This window comes from Fusarium musae, chromosome 1, assembly GCF_019915245.1.
Source record: "Fusarium musae strain F31 chromosome 1, whole genome shotgun sequence".
Taxonomy (NCBI): Eukaryota; Fungi; Ascomycota; class Sordariomycetes; order Hypocreales; family Nectriaceae; genus Fusarium; species Fusarium musae.
This window is the reverse complement of record NC_058387.1, coordinates 1,780,337-1,799,208: the sequence shown is the minus strand read 5'-3', so window position 1 is coordinate 1,799,208 and position 18,872 is coordinate 1,780,337. Positions and strand designations below refer to the sequence as shown.

At 49.0% G+C, this 18,872-nt stretch overlaps 6 protein-coding genes across 6 annotated transcripts; 3 read left to right on the top strand and 3 right to left on the bottom strand.

Annotated features, from left to right (window-relative positions):
- Nucleotides 1-2,736: 2,736 nt before the first annotated feature.
- Nucleotides 2,737-3,330, top strand: J7337_000555 (uncharacterized protein; the record flags this gene model as incomplete). Its single annotated transcript, XM_044818304.1, has 1 exon — nucleotides 2,737-3,330. The coding sequence occupies one exon, from the start codon at nucleotides 2,737-2,739 to the stop codon at nucleotides 3,328-3,330; it is 594 nt and encodes a 197-aa protein (XP_044686006.1).
- An 809-nt stretch (nucleotides 3,331-4,139) lies between these two features.
- J7337_000554 (uncharacterized protein) lies at nucleotides 4,140-6,368 on the bottom strand (the record flags this gene model as incomplete). Its single annotated transcript, XM_044818303.1, has 1 exon — nucleotides 4,140-6,368. One exon carries the CDS (start codon nucleotides 6,366-6,368, stop codon nucleotides 4,140-4,142), a length of 2,229 nt encoding a protein of 742 aa, XP_044686005.1.
- A 3,014-nt stretch (nucleotides 6,369-9,382) lies between these two features.
- Nucleotides 9,383-10,461, bottom strand: AOX1_1 (Alternative oxidase, mitochondrial precursor; the record flags this gene model as incomplete). The annotated part of the gene is made up of 3 exons (XM_044818302.1): nucleotides 9,383-9,592; nucleotides 9,648-10,052; nucleotides 10,105-10,461. 3 exons carry the CDS (start codon nucleotides 10,459-10,461, stop codon nucleotides 9,383-9,385), a joined length of 972 nt encoding a protein of 323 aa, XP_044686004.1.
- A 2,150-nt stretch (nucleotides 10,462-12,611) lies between these two features.
- On the top strand, nucleotides 12,612-13,692 carry J7337_000552 (uncharacterized protein; the record flags this gene model as incomplete). The annotated part of the gene is made up of 3 exons (XM_044818301.1): nucleotides 12,612-12,630; nucleotides 12,784-12,884; nucleotides 12,958-13,692. 3 exons carry the CDS (start codon nucleotides 12,612-12,614, stop codon nucleotides 13,690-13,692), a joined length of 855 nt encoding a protein of 284 aa, XP_044686003.1.
- A 911-nt stretch (nucleotides 13,693-14,603) lies between these two features.
- Nucleotides 14,604-16,290, bottom strand: J7337_000551 (uncharacterized protein; the record flags this gene model as incomplete). Its single annotated transcript, XM_044818300.1, has 2 exons — nucleotides 14,604-16,009; nucleotides 16,059-16,290. The coding sequence occupies 2 exons, from the start codon at nucleotides 16,288-16,290 to the stop codon at nucleotides 14,604-14,606; spliced, it is 1,638 nt and encodes a 545-aa protein (XP_044686002.1).
- Nucleotides 16,291-17,364: 1,074 nt separating this feature from the next.
- PNO1 (pre-rRNA-processing protein pno1) lies at nucleotides 17,365-18,255 on the top strand (the record flags this gene model as incomplete). The annotated part of the gene is made up of 3 exons (XM_044818299.1): nucleotides 17,365-17,437; nucleotides 17,501-17,643; nucleotides 17,698-18,255. The coding sequence occupies 3 exons, from the start codon at nucleotides 17,365-17,367 to the stop codon at nucleotides 18,253-18,255; spliced, it is 774 nt and encodes a 257-aa protein (XP_044686001.1).
- Nucleotides 18,256-18,872: the final 617 nt, after the last annotated feature.

The window sequence follows — 18,872 nt, the reverse complement described above, 5'->3', positions numbered from 1 at the left end:
CCGCATTTTTAATGCCGCCTGGTCCATATGAACTGGGATCGACGACGACAACAACGACGTGGCCGTCTTGGATGTGGACGATGAATATGGACAGTGGAGCTGGACCGTTCAAGTGAGTTGACGGGGCTGCTTTCATGCACCATCTGCTAACGTATCAGTTCATTCCTACTCAAGGATGGATGTCTCCGCACAAAAACCGGCGAAACAAGAAGAACTATTTGCTATCCTGCCTGACGCCTTTTAAGCGGTCAGACCTGATAGTTGCCGCGATTGTCAAGGGAGAAACAAGAATGAGTCGGCAAATATTTACAGATGAGGAACTTAGGGATTGGGAGTCGCGGTGCAGGCAAGGTGGATATTGGCTCCATCGTTCTGAATTTGCCAGAGTTGCCCAGTCGAAATCTCTACTTAGCTGGGATTGGCGACAATTAAGAGCTGGCGTTAGCGACTTAGCCATGAGTTGCTGCTATCTTAAACGGGACCACCCCAGCATCAATCGGTAGCAGCTAGAGACGATGCAATGCTGTGCATTCACTAATTGATGCTACCATGTGAGTGTGATGATATTCATAGAACACTCGGTTCCTGACTATGATAGCTGCAGGCAAGTTACCCAAGCCGAGAAAGGTAACTAACACAGGGTCCCGGCCCAGGAGATTGTCTTGGGCTTGTATACAGTTCTCACAGCCCAGACTGCCAGACTACCTAGCAATACCCAGTGCCGGTAACAATGCGAGTTTATTCTTAGACCAGAGCTGCAAGACGGGCCGCAATTCCATCGTTCTTCTATCTCCCGTGCCGACACAGGTGCAGGAAGCCCTCATACAATTCACCTGACTGCATTCCGGCTTCGGGTGGGAACTCAAGGCACCAAGCTAAAACATGAGCACAGAGAGTCGACGCCTACAACTAACGCAGTCTCAAGGTGTCAAACAAATTCCACAATACAATACACATATGCTGCACAGTCGGCTAACTGCCGGATCGGGTCGTGAGTAGGACTTGGTGTCGGGCTCGGAATAATGAATTGATGCCGGCCGTTGATGGTTTTGGTCTGGACTGTGGCACATGATTTTTCTAGACCCAAAGATTGACAGGGCGAGATCCATTATGGTTCGTTCGTCTCCGGCAAGTCAGCCGTCGTCCGTGCTTCGGGAATTGGCTGCAACGCAACGCAGCATCTAATCTTGGGCCTCGCCCGTTCGGTTTAAGGATATCGCCATGCCCATCAGTTCGTCTAGGGTGCTCCTCTTCGGGGGGGGGGGAGCCTAGGGAGCCTCTCTCGTTCTGGCAGGTGACTGGCGGATCACGGAAGAAAAGGAGCCGGACAATCGCCTCAACATGGGGATAGGCTGGAGTTGACCTTGGAGAGCAAAGGTAGCAATTCCAAATACCCAAGGTTATTAGGAGAAGAGTGTTTGTCACTTGAGGTGCCGAGGTGGATGGGTACACCAACCTTAACTCAATTAGCTACTAGGTAAGGTAGAATCTACTAACTATGGTTAATTAGACATTTCTTCGTCCATTAGTAGGGTCTGGAGAAATCACACAACCTTTCACACATGTCAAAGCGGCAGTTCAGCCGCCTATTATCAACGGGACACTCGGAATTTAAAAAGTACATACATAGTAATTAACCTAAGGTGATCGGAGCTACGTTAGTTTCTCCCTCTCACATTGGCATTGCAAGTCATTGTCCCTCGTTTCACTCTTTCCATCTCCATACATACATGGATACCTATCTCCCCTCTTGCTCCCCTTCCTTACACTCACTGTAACAAGGACCCCCTCAGCCACCATATGCTCCCGCCTTAGGTGCTACTATACCTTGGGTGCTAGGTAGTTCTCTAGGAGGTACTGTGCAGGTACAGTATATTTTTAACTCTTCAGCCACTATTTGGTTTAGCCTCAACTCAACTCACCTCACCTCGAACATAACTTTGCCCAACTCACTCAACGCAACACAACGCAATATCACCTCTTTGCTCTTTTCTTGTTCCCCTGGTATCGCTTTCGCACGGACCCAAGAGAAAAGCCGAAGGGAGCGAGGTGCAAGGGCTGTGAGACTTCAAAACTTACTGCTCCTATTCCGATACGCGCGGGCGCCTATTCGCTTCTCAACTCCCGCCCTGCATGGAAGCGCAGTGCATGCCATCCATCCATACCTCTCATATCTGCTCTGCTCCGCTTGTCGTCGGATTGAATCTCCGTTTCATGTGCACGAAGAGCCAAGAGAGGACATGAAGCAGTCTCCGTGAGGCGCAGGCTTTGACTTATTCTCCGCTGCTCTTGTCGAGCATCTTTTTGTCCTTTGGATGTCACAAACTTGTCGTCGACTAACACGTCCTGGTCTTGCATATCGCAGTGGATAAGTTGGTTGGGCCTTTGCGAAGAACGCCCTTTCTTTTCTATGGCTGTCTCTTCTTTCGCTGCTGTCACTATCAGTCCGCCTTGATTTACTCTTTAACTATCTCGAATGAGATAATAATCGTCAATCACCGTTGGCAATCACCATGTACGCCTTGGCCAGTCTTACAAGGATAAACATCTCGATATTATTGCCTCCAACATTACCAACTTCCGCAGACTCTAGTCGCCAGTGTTGGCCGAGTTTCGTCTAACAAGACAAGCACGATCAACTGCTCTCTCTGCAGTCTCTTATCCATCTTCTTTACACCCGTTCGCAGATACTTGACATCCAACTATACCGCCAGAAGCCCTCCAAATCTACATAAAATGCGCTCGACACAACTTCTCTCGATATCTGTACCCATACCGGGCACTCTTCCTCCCAGCGCCGTGGTAGCAGCTCTACAAGCCGTAGACCCATTTGTCGCCCACCACCGGACAGTGACGAGCTTGGAAGAAGTCCAAGCTGATCCAGCAGACACAGCTGACGACCCTTTCTTCGGAACCTTCGATGAATCCTTTCGCGCTTTTCAGATGCAAGAGCTCGTCAATCTCGCTCCCGGTCTTGGCAAAACCATTTCTTACAAGGCCATCTTTCAGGTAATACCTGATGGCCTTCGCTCTCGTGCGAAAGCACCTGTGGGCGTGGTCGTTCGAGCCCAGTGGACGGTGCGCCAACAACAGCACGGCCGATCGCCGTCGGGTCCAATATCACCGGCGGGATCTGATAGCACTGCCTCAGGTAGCACGGCGACTGCCGAAGGGGACGAATTCGAGCTACACGAGCAGGTTCTCCTCGAATGCAATTCTCTCCTGATGCCATTCATTACCGAGTCTTGTGTGACTGTACATCGTGAAATTTGTGAGAATTTCATGGCGAAGACATTCAAGGATTACTTTGGAACCTCGCCGATGTATTGATCATATGTGTATATGCTATCCGGTTATGACTCTAATTCAAGAAACGAAGTGGTCATCAACCCATGGATGTGTTGAAAAAGCGGGAGAAGGAAAGTCAGTGCGGTGTTTTTGCAAGGCGTTGGTATTATCATTCGTGGGTTTGACTTGGCATTTTATAATCTCTTACTCCAAATTCTACCAGATATCCCAGGAAGGGGGGGGCTTCCATAAGTCAAGGCTGGCCGAAAGTAACAAAGGGGGTCCAGTCAATGTGTGGTGTAACCTAGATGTCGATATCGTTCATACTGTCTGCTTGGATGGCCAAGTACCATTTCTGGTTGTCAAGTAATCAAAATCTTTACTATACTTGTTGATATTGTCTGATCAACTGCCAGAATGTATGGCCACATGCAGATCGAGATCTGAAAGCAAGCTTCAGCTACCTATGAAGCCTAGTCAAACGGAACGAGAAATAACAAATAAAACACGTCATATTGAATGAACAGAACAGACTAGATTTGGTATCTATGCGCATATCGTCTATACCCAAGCACTCCTTCCAAGAAAATAGGAAACAAAAAATGATCAAAATCACGCCGGATCCAATTGTATGTATAATCGTTGTGATGCAGTAACCACGTCGCATCTAGCATATCCAAAAGACGTCTGTGAAGTAGAAACCAAAGATTCCTCGAGGGATAGAGAAAGGAGCAAGGCGCAAGGCAAGGTAAAGAACGCCGATAACTGAAAAAGAAAAAGAAAAAAAAAGGGGGGGGGGCATTGATCGCGTCAACAATGTATGCATGTTCGTATGGCCAGTGATCCCATTTTTACCGGCCCCCGAAGTCGCTCGCGTATCCCATTTCACCAAAGCCTTGGCCCATCCCACCCTCACCAAACCCCGTGCCTGGGCCACTCACATACCCACCGTCTTCGTTTTCGTCATAGTCGCTGGCATCAAAGGATGAACGACCACTAACCTCGTCGTCCATGCCAGCGTTCACATCAGGTGCAGACCAGTTCAGCTGAGCTAATGCAGGATACTGGGCCAAGAGAGCCGCTGGAAGCATTGGGTTGCCAGAAGGATCCATAGGATAAATAGGGCCATCCATTGACATAGTGGATGCAACGGCCATGCTCTGCGCCATGTTCTGCTGCATCCGTTGTTGTTGCCAGAGTCGCTGTCGTTCCATCATTTCTTCATCCAATAGAGGCTTGATGCAGATGCGGCCAGCTTCGGACCTAAAATGACGGCCTAGAGCATCGGCACGAGCAAATCTTCTCCCACATCCCCATTGACCTCCAACCTTGAGATCGCCTTTGCATACAAACTTCTTTTCTCCGGAGTGGAGACTCTCGTGTCGCTTGCGATCGTGTTGCCTAGCAAATGCCTTTCCGCACACTGTACACACAAAAGGACGCTCGTCTGTGTGCGTTCTCAGATGTGAACGCAAGTTATAAGCACGCGTAAATCGTTTGGGACACAATGTGCACTGGAAAGTGGCAGGGTGTTTCTGAACCCGCTTGGCAGCCCCGCTGTCCTGGTTGTTCTGGTACTCAGGATCGGCCAGTCTGAGAGCGATAACGTTGTTGGGTACAGCTGAGGTGGACTGTCTTCTCCTGGACGGTGAAGTCCCTCCTTGCCTGTCCAGAGGAGATAAAGATCTGGAGTCTGCTCTTGCTGCTAAGTCGGCGCCTAGGGAAGGTGAGACGATGTTGGAATTTCCTTGGCGACCTAGCAGACCGCCTCCGGGATGGAAAGGGTCTGTCACTGCACGTGGACGGGATCGGGGGCGACCTAAGATTTGTGAGCTAGTTTCAAGAGCGATGGCTTCGGCCTCAAACATACCTCTGTCTGGAGGGGTCAGAGAATCCTGATCCATACGAGACTTGGGAGTATCAAAAGCACCTTGTTTAGCGTTTGTAGGCGCAAAGTCAATGTTGATCGCAGGAGGGGCCATCGACGACAAATCAGCGCCCGAAGGCTGGAGGGAAGGGAAGGCCTCGACGGGCGCTGAAACGTCAGGATAGGTAGAGGGAACTCCATATGGATTGTGAGTACCTGCCAAACCAAAACTGTTTTGATTCAGCTGGTTCAGGTCCGGCATCTGCTGAGGAACAATGCGAGGGCTGATTGCGGGACTATGGGAAGGACTACGGCCCTGGTGTCCAGGACTACCACCTACTTGAGGGTCGGAGAGACTAAAGTTACCCATACTCAAAACCTCTTGATACAGACTGCCATCAGAAGGATGGTGTGCGGGCGAGTGCCCACCAATATCAGTCTCAAAGGACTCAGCACTAACAAGGTTCGGTGATGGTGCCACGGACGAGACGTCTGAGTACTCAGAGGGCGTGCGACGGTGGCGCTGGAATTGAGGCTGATTCCAATCAGCTATCTGGTTTGGGAGCAAAGCATCTGCTGGGCCGAGTGAAGTATGTCGCGAATGGTTGGGTGGTGAAGAGAACTGGTGCTGGTTAAAGGCGGGCGACTGGTGAGCAGAACCAGGTTGTTGAGCATCGTGCTGGAATAGATGAGGAGGGGTGGGCGAGTGATGCCCTTGCGACGCCATGGTATTCATGTCGTTAGGGTTGAGGGTAGACTGGTCAAACAAGGGGGCGTTGAACTGGTCGCCCTGGCCACTAGTATTCGGAAAGAGAGAGAAGTCGTTATCGTTAAGGTTCGGCGACAGGTAAGCTGCCTGAGCCTGGTTATTGAAGGGTAGAGAAGTGTTGGAGCTGGCAGGCTGCTGTCCGAATGAGGTGGTGTTATTGGGGTCGAGAATAGCGGGGTCGGACAAGTTGGCTTGAGCGAAGGAGTTGCTCTGTTGATGCGCAGGAGGAAGGAAAGAAGGCGATTGCTGAGGACTGAGAAAACCTGAACTGTTGAAGGCCTCGTAAGATTGTTGAGCGGACTGGTCGAGAGTGAGACCAAGGCCAATGGATGGATCGTTATGCTGATAGGGCGCCGGCGACGGGGAATGAGAATGGTTTATATGAGGCTGTTGATGGCCAGTGCCAGTCGAAGGGGACCGGCCTCGTTGAGCTTGTTGATCCATGGTGTTTCCGAGTTTAGAAGCAGACGAAGTACTGTAGAATAGTGTAGACAAGGCAGACTCTGGAGTCAGCCTTCAGGCACCGTGGCGATGCCGGGGGCTGTGCGCTTTCAAGGTGATGCAATGGGCGGGGGACTGTCCTATCACGGCGGCCGACGCGTGGAAGGGGTTGTGAAACGCGCAGTTTGGGCGGGAACGGTGTAGTTCGAAGTAGATGAATGCGACGTGTAGAAAATCGGTATTGTTTTGTGTATGATATGGAGGATGGGGAATGCTGCTGTAGTCCGTTGGGTGCGCAGACGAAGATGATGGTGGAGATGAGTTGCTTGGGTTGCGGCGGGTGGGTTGCGGTTGGCGGGCGGGTATTGTCCTGTAATCCGTACCACAGCACAACGGCACGAAGAAAAGCAAGCAGCGTCGATAGGAGCTAAACCTGGTCTAGGGGCCAGGACTCTGACAATTTATGTTACTCTGGAAGATTCCGCTCTTGGTAGCTTCTATTGGGACGAGAAGAGAGAGAGGGCGAAAGCCGGGCGGCTACCTAGTGCTGGCCCGTAGGTACCTTAGTAGTTTTGAATGTAAGGGACGGGAGTTGTACTCTGTGTAGTATGTGGGTGGTCCCTTTTCATCCAGAATACCAATTAAAAGGCCAACCACACGGAACGGGATTTGGTGCGTCAGATCTGATGTACTACAGTACAGTAGAGGCGTCTAAACGCGCAAGATTCTCCCTTCCTGTGGGATACGTTTATGTAGGGCCAGAATGGTGTGGAGGGCTGTGCAGAGACACGTCGAACGAATGAGAAATAGAGCTAGTGTGCCCTGGGCATGAGGTCAGGTACATACAGCTGTTTGCGTGAGGTTAGTATGGATGATAGGTACTCCGTAAGGGAGGTAGTTTTGGGTTGACAAGTACCGAGGTTTGCTAATTTTAACAGTATTTGGGATCGTTTGACCTGTTGCAAGCGAGGCAGACTTGCTCTCCAGGTTGATGGCAATCGTGATATCGCTAAGTCAACATGGGGTAGGTAGTCGATATTAACAGTGTTGTGTTAATTATTTATTGGGATGAGATAGTTTTCAAGAGATGCGAAGGGGACAAGGCAGGAAATGAGCTCAATGCGAGTTGCCTTCATTAATAAGTCCGAGATAACATCAAAAAGACCTCATCAGTTTCATTTCGCAACTTGGGCCATCAGTATCACTTGCGTTGTAACGGTTATTACTCATTCAGGCAGACATGTGGTTTATGTTATTTATTATTTTATTTCAGCATATATATAAATATAAACTTTCATCGCAAGTTCATTGGGCCTTCATTGAATCAATTCGTAAATATTAAATAGGCACACACTCCTTGCCATGTGTCCTGCTCATCTGGATTGGTGGTTCTCAATGTTGTCATCAATATCCGGTACGCGGCTTGTTATCGAATCAGCAAATCGCAAGCAAGGGTTGTAAGAGAAAGCTCCGCAATCACCTCGTCGTTTCATGTCACTTTCTCTCATGTGCAGATTCCAGTTGCTTATAGAAGCACAGGTAACTACTGACCTAGACAGTGGGCAGTTTGAGTCATATTTCAGTCCTATCCTGTTTTATATCATTCGTTGCGCTGCAGGCACCGGTTTATGGGTGTAAACAGCGTCTTGCCTGATAAACTTGTCGGTTTAAGCATTCCACTCAGTGGGCTTGTCAGGCGAGGGAATGCCCATACATAATTTGATGACCATATCACAATAATATTCTGCTAGCCGCAAAGAACACATAACTCGATCGTACGAGCTTTTAATAGACCATCCTCTGACCCGTCCCTGGATCATCATCCACCATGCAAGTTCTGCACTGCCTCTCGAAGAAGTGATGCTTCTAGCGTGCCTCCATGTATGTACCTGAGAAAAAGCCGGCCAGACAGAATATTACTCGGACCTCTAAAATCTACACGTTGGTAAACGCAACCAGGTGGAGAAGAAACCAACACAATGGATTCGCGTTGGTGATATGATTGCATGCTTTACTTGATGTTTCACCATCCCATTCGTGTGAATACTGCCCGAAACACATATTCATGCCATGACAGAATGCGTACTTGTATATCCCACTTACACCGCCCCAGCCTTACACGCGGCCCACGATCCGACCCCACAATCCAAGGCTGTGCTCTCTTTTCTCCTCGCGTCAGAGGCAGAGAGGATGGTTTGCGTGCTGACGGGAGCAATTCGGTAAGCATTGATACAGTCGTGACATCAGTTTCAGCTTATCACGCAGACCCCTGCCATGCTCGGTGACAGCCGACAGTCGACTCTTCCTTTGCGTTTGAGGATCCTCGCAAGGCAGATTTCGAATTTTTGCTGACGGGTCCGGACCGGAGAAAAAGAAGCTTATTAACTAATGTACCTTACCTAACCTTGTACTAAAATAACGCGAACTAGTTCCCACCTTGCCCGGAAAGGCAGGAAGCTCGACATGCGAAATTGAAGTGAAAGTTCCTGAAAGTGATATAGTTATTCTTTAGGTTGTTCTTACGTATTTATTACCAGGCCCCTTCTAAGGATGCAGAGGCGTATACGAGTTTTTTTGCCGAGTTGTTGTTGCACGTGTATGCTGTTTGTGAGTAAGTATTGTTTTCAAGACCATTCTAGCGGCACGAACTTCACATGCAGTAGAGGGTTTGTGGTTGAAGTAATCGAACCGTTGTACCACTGGAATATGGTTTTCTTCTTCTTCTTCTTCTTCTTCTTCTTCTATCCAACTAAAACATTGCTTCTAATATCTTCAAGAGTAGGGATTCCATGATATAACGCCATCAAATGCAAATTCGTGGTTGAATAACCAAGCAAACTCCTCCCAAGTTGAACTCCTGTTTCCCAGTGGTATCATGTGTAAACAAGCAAGAACTGCAATACTCGATTCAAGAATTTCCGATCATTCCGAGCAAATGAGACAAGACAATCCGTACGAGCTCGTCCTATGCCACGAGACTTTGTTCGGCTAATGTTGGTGATCGCTTTGTGACAACCCTAGATGACTTCGACGCGGTCGTAGCCGGTTGGCCTTAGTGCAGGCTTGGGCGGCTCGCGATCTTTGTATTCGCTGACGAATGGGTTTGGATCCTCGGTTTGGTTGAGGTTACCAAGTGTGTGGTTGACCCCTCGGTGAGTTGCCTCATCAGCCCTGATATAGAGGATCAAGTCCTTCATCGTACGGTGCTCTTGTGGCATCTTCCAGTACTAGAGAAGTATTAATATTGAATATTTCGTCATACAGGTATCGATAAGTACTCACCTGGATAGCAATGTCAGGTATCTGGAACTTGGGGTCACTCCACTTGGGTAAGTTGCCATCTTCAATCTCCTTGACACAACGAGTGTAGGTGTGAACAGCCTCTTCTTCAAGGTAACCGACAAACCTGTGGACAATCTTGGGCGAGATCAGATAGGACACAAACAGGCTGTTGAAGAAGACGCCCTGAGCACCGATGATCATCATCTTCATGAACCAACCAGGCTCACACATCTTCATAAACGTCAAAAGATGCATTCGTTCGTTGTAGCTCTCTTCAAGGAGTGTTTCGATCCAGCCATTATCTCGTTTCATGCGTCGAAGGCTGCCGAGATGGCGCAACATGCCCCCAACCATGCCGGGAACTCCCGCCACGCTCTCGAGGAAGATGAATCGAATCAACTTTGTCTTTGTCAGTCTAATCTTTCGCGATATGTTGCACATACGGGTTGCAGCTTACCCATTGAGCCTCGGTGAGTGGCTTCTGAGCCTCAATGGCTGTAGTCGGCTTGGTCTTGTCGGATTTCTGATCACGGTCCATGCCTGTGGCCTTGTCCATGCAATATCTAGCAAAGCGGACAATTTTCCAGGCTGTATAGTCACCGACTGTCTTGGGAGGTCGATGAGCGGGCTCGACCGCCAACATTTCATCATATGTGTAGCCTTCGTGTGGCCAGGCTGGCTTGGTCGTCTGGATATGTGGCGTCTCTTTGACCGGAAAGAAGTCACGAAGTTGGTGTGTGGGTGTCGAGGAGAAGAGCCGATGTTGCTGGGAAGCGGCACAACCGACTCGAAGAGCTGTAGGAGCTCTCGCCATAGATGAAGAGGAAGATTTGGTTCGAGCAAACGCAAGTGCGACAGCTTTCGCTGCTTGCCGTGAGGCTTGGCTGTGCTGAATTTGGAAAGACAACATTGGGGCGAGCAAGATTTGTGGTGTCTTCGGTATATGGTATACTTATTGCAGGTATCTGCCTCAGCGTATCACTGATGGAGCTGAATCTTTGGGTTAAGGATAGTATAATGAAGGTTCGGCCTGATGAGGTCCAAGTGAACCTTTATATATATATTCCAGAGATAAGCCTACAGAGAGGCGTGTCTGCATGTCAGACGCCATCCCCAGCATACCCCAGGGGTCCGGTTGAGAACGAGAAAATTCTGGTCTTCGTATCAGTAATATTTCCAAACGCCGTTCTAATTCGGCGTTGAAATTGCTGACAAGAGACGTTACCAAGGGGAAGTGCACGAAGACAGACCGGGACAAGTACTCAAGGTGAGCGGCGTCTGCGGCACACCGTGGCCGCCGCTAACTAGAACTGGGGCCAACTGTCAAAGTCCAACCCAGCCAGGCCGTTCAGACGAGTACAGTACAGTAGCGGTACCTAAGTCCTTGTCAATTACGATGGTCCGCAGGGGCCCAAGCAACTGGGACAGTCAGTGGAAACGTTAGAAAGACATTCCCGAAGACCTGATCGGGAACATGACAAAGATCCGTCATTGGTTGGTTGCAGCTCAAAAGTTTCCCTACCACGTGAGTGAGGCTCATCGGGAGGACTCGGATGTTGACTACCTACACAGCATTCGCAGCGGAGATCATGAATCCTGGCTTAGGAATCACTCGCGATCTGACATCAACCAAGAGGCTGATGGCACGTGCTATAAACGGTCCTATTATTTTGACTACTTTAGAAACTTGCCCACTCATCTAGGAGCATTTTTTAAACGCCGGTCTGATGCGGACACAGCAGCTGGTATCGGGATTTCTCGATACCAACACTCCATACACAGTTGACATCATTGCTTGGCCACTCAAACTCACTGGGGATTTTCCGGGATCCTGATAGTTATCCATTGGATGAATCAAAGGCCTTGTGGTCAGCTGCTTGTGCGAGTCCTCTTAAACCCGGAGATGCTAAGATGTTGACTTACATGGATACATCGTGGTCTAGTTCCAGCGATGCAGGTATTCTCGACAAATTCTCTCTTGGTAAGAACGATGAAGCTTGGCGTATCATATGAAGTGTACGACACCTGATATGTCTCATATCAAACTCGTGTATTGACTCATCTGTGATGAGCACATTTCATCTGTGAGGTAGATTACTATAAAAAGTACTATAAAGGATGGTGTTATTGGTACCGGGTATGTCATGATAAAAATCTAGTACACTATAACACGGAGACCTTGTCACCTCCGCGAAGGCATACAACATCAGATGTCAGGGTAGTAACTCATCCAGTCTCCAGGGGTTCGAATAATAGTAGGCAAAAACGGCATTAGAGTGCTGTAGAAGAAACAACGTAGCTTCAGAGCTGGGACTTAGCCCTTCTCACCACCTTCACAGAAATGGGTGAAGTAAGTGCAAGTGTAATCCCAGGGTTTACAGCATTGCAAGTACTAACTAGAAAGAATGAAATAGGGAAACATAGTTAGCGAGTATGCCATCACATAAAAGTCTTACTTATTCCATGTTGAAATAAAATTGGCCGCGGGTGTATCATGATTGACGGAGAGTTTTGGAGTGTAGAAAACTGCGCCAATTCTTCTTCTTTTTTTTAATCGGGCAAAACTTTCACACTAAAAAATTCCCCCACTTCAGATCAACAACCCCTCCATCCGACTTTCAATATCCTGGTTGGGAGTAAAGGCTTTCTGCCTGAAAGGCAAATGCCAAATATATAGTTTTTATAGATACATGAATAGTATGTGCTAGACAGAAACGTTTCTCGTGTACATATATAAGTACCAGACGGTGATATTGGATTAAATCCGGTCCCTTTAGTGTTTGCCTTTTACGTTCCCTTCCTTTGTTCCCCGTTTTGTACCGCAGCATCAAACACCCACCCACACTCACACAACTCACACAAAACTTACCCTTCACACATTCTCGCACCCCAGAAATCCCACCCTACTTCAACTCCCTTAACCACCAAACGCGATACTGTACCATACTACCAGGAACAGACATCATGCCTCCTAAGAAGTGGGGTACGTATAAGCACCTCCCGAACAGTAGTCTGGAACCTATACAGACTACTGTGACGTCTCAAGTGAAATGGACTCTTGCAGGGTCGTTGTGTTTGATGCTTGCACGGCAAGCAACGCCCTTCAAGAGCATGAATAGCTAACAAGCGCATTCAGACGACGAAGAGAGCGACGACAGCAGTTCCTCCGGCTCCCCGGTTGTTGGTACTGGTGCCGCTTCTCGACGCAAGTTTGACGACGAAGAGGACGATGGCGATGTAAGTCTTTGCCCCGAAACCTGGTAGGTGTCGTTGACCCTTGAATCGCTGACACCTTTCTCCTCATCAACAGGTTCTAGATTCATGGGACGCCGATGACGACTCCGAGGCCGAGCGTGAGAAGGAGCGCAAGGCTGCCGAGGCCAAGCAGAAGGCTGCTGCCGCCGCTGCCGCTGCAAAGAAACCTAAAGGTCAGCGAATTGCTGAACACCAGGCCGAGCGTGCACAACAGAGAGCCGGTGCCGCCAATGTTGAGGAATATGAAGAGACAGAGGCCGAGAAGCGCGAGCGACTCCGACGCACCGAACAGGAAGCCGATCTCGCACACGCCGCCGATATGTTTGGAGATATTGGTATCAGCGCCGGTCGTGCCAAGTCCCGTCCTGCTACTGTCGTCGTCGATTCCAACGACCCAACCAAGACCATCGACATTTCCAAACTGCCCCTCTTCCAGCCCAAGACTAAGGCTCAGTTCGAGACTCTCCGCACCACTCTTACTCCTATCATCTCAGCCAACTCGAAGAATGCCCACTACAGCCTGTTTCTTCAGGATTTCACAAAGGCTCTTGCTAAGGATATGCCTAGCGAACAGATCAAGAAGCTGGCCAGTACGATGACTGCCCTGGGCAACGAGAAGATGCGAGAGGAGAAGGCTGCTGATAAAGGAGGCAAGAAGACAAAGGCTGCCAAAACAAAGACGTCCCTGGTTACCGGTCGCGCGAACGCCGCCGACACAACGACTTACGACGATGCTGATGATTTTGGAGAGTTAGTACCCCTCGAGACAGACGCAGAGACATTGTACTGACTTTCCTCCAGTGATGATTTTATGTGAAGTGTTAAACAATACAGCAAGGGTAGCTTCCGTCCAGATGCTAAACCACAGCTTCCCATTTCAACTCATACCTATCTGCCCCCTAATCCATCGAGTCGACTGCTCGCCGAGCTGGGCAACTCGAGACATGCCGTTGACGCAAAAAACGCTTGGTGGTTTCAAGATACAGCCATGAAGGCTTCTTGGGGTGCTCGGACATAAGAAGGGCAGCAGAGAGAGAGGGTGGTGGATCGGAGAGGGGTGTGCCTTAGACTCAAAAGATGGTGAATACGTGGAAGAGTGGAGGGCATCAAGAGTATACATGAGAACGATGCAGAACCAGCTTCACAGAACAGCTTTCGTGCTCTTAACATACTCTTCATACGGGCTTAGTATATGGAATTGCTTTTGACGATCAGACGCCATGGGCATCTGAGGCATATGTTGATTATTGTCTCATTTCAGAACTCGTTAGATAAAAACTAGAGGGCGCTTTGTAAGACACTGGAAGAAATGGAACACTGTTGAACCTGGACTGCATAGCTCATAGATCATGTTCATTCGTATACCGGAGGCAACTTATGCTATTTCATGTGATGAAGGCTGCCACTACGGCAAGGACATCTCATCAGTTGCCGCCTATCATGTTGCTCCTATAAGCGATTAGGCAATAGAGTAAAATCATGGACGAGGTCCTCATCGTTCATATATAGAATTCCACCAACGCCAGCCACCGTCAGCCATATCATAAACTTTCCAATATTTAACGCCTTTGTCGCTTTCCCTCTACACGAGTCGTTGCTCTTGCACAACGCCGATAAAATATACAAAGTCGCACACGTATCGTCATTCTACCCCCATGCTCCATTTATACCCGAGCAGAGCAGGAGGCCGTGACAGGGAACTCACACCACATTGCCCGCCATTCCCATAAAGAGGGCATGGACCGCAAGCGACAAGGTCCAGAACCCAACCTTTTTGAACCGCCGAACTCGGCTCTGTTGGTTTTCGACGTCATTCGCAAATGCATCATATGTCTCCGCTGACATATCGTTCATTAGACCACAGTCAAAGATCGACCAGCTACCATCGAAGTCGCTGGCTCGTTTCACGATACGGCAATTGATTGGGATGTATGTCTTCTTCGCGTTGATATAAGCAACGATAGGGCGGACCAATGCCTGATTGACGTATGACATATCCTTGGTGAAGAGAGGAACTGCAGCTTTGACATCGTTCATGGAGATACGGAGGTCCATGATGAGGTAGCGACGCTCATCATCACTTGTCTGCGGCTCGACGGGTGGCTCTTCGCCGTGGATATCTCCAGCTGAGTCTGAAAGGTGCCCTGATGTAAGAAGAGCAGGGCCTTGCTCTTGGATGTTGCGCATGAAGCGGTGCCTATTTGTGTCGACGATTTCTTCAAGCTGATCGTAGAAGTCGGCCATGACCTTGGTGATGCTCTCGTCGGTGTCAGCGGGAAACATGACATCAGCAACAATATCGACATTCCCTTCGTATATCCAGCCAAAAGGCCCCTCAACACCGCGGTTGAGATGGTCTATCTTCAAACCATCAATTCGGAGCCGACTGAACTTTTTCCACGCCTTGGGATCACCAAAACCAACTGAAGCTTCTGGGTCACCATTACCACTGGGTACCACGCCGTGGACTTGTCGGGGATGGATCGTAAACAGAGAACCATCGTAAGACCCTGACATGTGGTTGGCCGAAAGGAAATCATAAAATAGCCATTGCTTGCGAAGCTGGGGCAGCTCGCAAGAGAAGATGCTGATAGAGAATGGCCGGAACCCGCCTGGTTGATGAACGGTGAGTAATAGGTCCTCCATTTTGAACTTTTCGATCTCGAAATCTCCTGGTTGGTGCTTGTGACGATATGACAGAGGATCAACCTCCTCGGCTGGCCATGTCACTGAAGTTCGGTCAATGACACCGCGAACACCCTTGATTTCAACATCTTTCAACAGTCCTTTGCCATTCCACCAGTTCAAGAATGACAACGTGACATTGACCGTTGAAAGAGTGACGTCAAATTGAGTGTAGTTTCCATCGTCCTCAGTTTCAGACGTTCCCGCGAAATCTGCTTTGCGGCCAGCGGCAGCCTCGGCGGCAGCATCTGACGAGCCTTTGCTTACGGACGAGACGTCGCCTTGGCCAGGTCGTCGGGACACAAAAACGTTGCGGAAAGAGATAACATTATCACGCCACTTGGGGACAATAGCAGACTCGAAAACAACGGTAACGCCAGCAGACTGTGTCAAATAGTCACCTACCCATTGCGCGAGTGTTTCTGGTGTACGTTAGCATGTAGATTCTTCGTGCGAAACACACTTCCATACCTTGGGCAACAACAGTGTTGATTGACAAAATGATCAGGGAGAAGAATGTGGTTGTGCCGACGATGATCCAAGCGAGGTGGCCGAAAAGAAACCATGAAACAAAAGCACCCCATTCATCAATATTCCACGGCCTCATACTTCTAATCGACACCCATTTTAGACGAACCTTGAGACGCTGCCAAAAGCCGTTGGCGGCCTCGAGCAGTTCCTCTTTGGTTGGCCGATGGGGCATTCTCGGCAGGTGTAGATAGGACATGTAAGAGACTGGCTCAGAATCCGGCCCTGTAGGGTCTTGTTTCCTGGGTTGACTGAGAGCATCTTTGCTTGTTTCGTTCAATGTCGAAGCCTTGACCCTTTTCAGATCTTCTGTTGTTTTAGCTGGTGTGGGGGAAACATCCGTGATATCCTTGCCGCAAGAGCATTTTGACCCATTACCTTGACCACTACCACTACCACTGTACAATCGTCGCTGTTGCCAGGGCTTCGATGACCAATATGCCCAGTGGGATATTTTACGAGTTGAGGTGTGCGTTGTAAGAGGGGTTATTCGCTCGGAAACAGATGTTCGAGTTTGAATTGCATGGCGCAATGAAAAGGCTGGCGTGACAGGCAACAAGGCATTGTCTGAGATTGGATCAAAAGTCTGATATTTTCGGTGGGAATGAAGAAATCGAGTATTTGAGAGCACGACCGTCGCCGGTAAAAATGACCACTTCCGACTGATTTCTCCAAGAGGACGTATGGTAGCCGAGGAGACTGTTGCTGGAGAAGAATTGAAGCAGAGACCAAAGCAACGCCCGATCAGAGGAGAGGGGATACCCTTGGCCATCATTCCAGCATCATGGTGCCTAACTAAAAAAACAAGACGACACCGAGAACGTAAATTAGGCGAAGTCAAAGCAAAAACGGACTGCGTTGTTGTAGTTTCTAGGGAAAAAGCCTTACGGAGGAGGAGTTGGTCGGAGTTAATGAACGACAGATTCCGTCACTGCAAATGCTAACCAAAGCTGCACTTCCATGGTTTCTGGTTGGAAAAGTCACTCCATGACGCGCCTCCACTGGCTACTGGAGGCAGAAGACCAATCGATAAGCTACGATAAGCCACACAAATTTTTGATCAGTTTGCTCGAAAGTCAACGCCCCCACCAAACCAACCTCTGATACCCTTAGAACTGTGTGAATTTGACTCGGACGAATTTTCTGCGACCAAAGTTTCAACATATATACTTGCCTCGAGAACAGCCCTATAACCCCATTGCAAGAGGATTGTCGCAAAGCAAAGCCACTCACTCACTCATTATCCACGATGCCTGCGCCGACCGCTTTGAAGAACGCAGAGGATGCCCCGCCCGCTGTGGACGTTTCGCTCCCAGTTGAAGGTATGAAAAGAAGAAAAATCTGAAACAAGAGAATCGTGGAAACATAATCTGATTTTGGTTCAGAGAACGACGAGGAGTTCCTTTTAGATGCGCCTGACGCCCTTCCTACCGATGTGAATGTTCTTGTGCCGGTGGAGGAGAGCAATGAGAATGGAATGGCTATCGATGAGGAAGGACGGCCTCGATTTGCGCCCGCCAGAGATATTGTGAGACTCCCACACCGCCATGCAGAGTTTCAATGATCCTAATAACGTTGTTAGGACCCAGTTACCCGGGTGGAAACTCGCAAGATTCCTATTCCTCCTCACCGAATGACACCTTTAAAACAGTCATGGACTTCTATCTACCCTCCTCTGGTCGAGCACCTCAAGCTACAATGTCGAATGAACATCAAGCGAAAGACAGTCGAGCTGCGATCATCGAAGCATACCACTGATACTGGGGCACTGCAAAAAGGAGAAGATTTCGTCAAGGCGTTCACTCTCGGGTTTGACGTGGACGATGCCATCGCGCTGCTGCGACTCGACGACCTCTACATCCAAACTTTCGAGATTAAGGATGTGCGAACAATGCACGGCGACAGCCAAGCTCGTGCCATTGGACGAATTGCTGGAAAGGATGGAAAGACCAAGTTTGCTATAGAGAACGCCAGTAGAACCCGAATCGTGCTTGCTGATTCAAAGATTCACATCCTGGGTGGATTCAAGAACATCCACCTTGCTCGGGAGTCAGTTGTGAGCCTGATTCTCGGCAAGCCGCCTGGCAAGGTATACGGTAACCTCCGAACGGTTGCGGCACGAATGAAGGAGCGCTTCTAAGTGACGGAAGCTGAGGATATACTTGGGTTGCTACATACGGCGTTACGGGTGGGCAGCATTATGATCTTGAATTATGTGAACAAGGATTATTCAATTAAAAATGGGAGGCTGTCATAGCATGTCGATAACGATAAAACATTGAGATGAATCGATTTGTCGCTTCGTGGATACCCACCTATACCCACGGGCCAGCAACGCATGATAATTGTTTCGGGCTAATTGTAGACTGCCAGTTGTGGTTGTAGTCAGATCATATTTGATACATTGCATTAATATCGCGCTCTACAGTATCAAACCACGCCTTCGGCCTTACAAGCATCCAGACGTCAACTTCCCACCCAGATGCGAGGGGGTGGGATGGCTCCGGTCTCTTGTTGGCTGTAGGTTCTCATGAGATGCTGATAGGCACGGACTCAGGTCACTCCATCAGCATCCATGTTTATCAGAACATATCAACTTTCATCGACCGACTCTGGAGCCTTGACCGACAATTGAGCGAAGCGCAACGCAATTCTGAGAGTGTCTTGTTGAAATAACATGCCCGATTGAAGCAGGAACATGGTTAAGCCTGCAAGCAAGGCATTGTAAGAGCCGCCATTCAACTACACTAATGAATA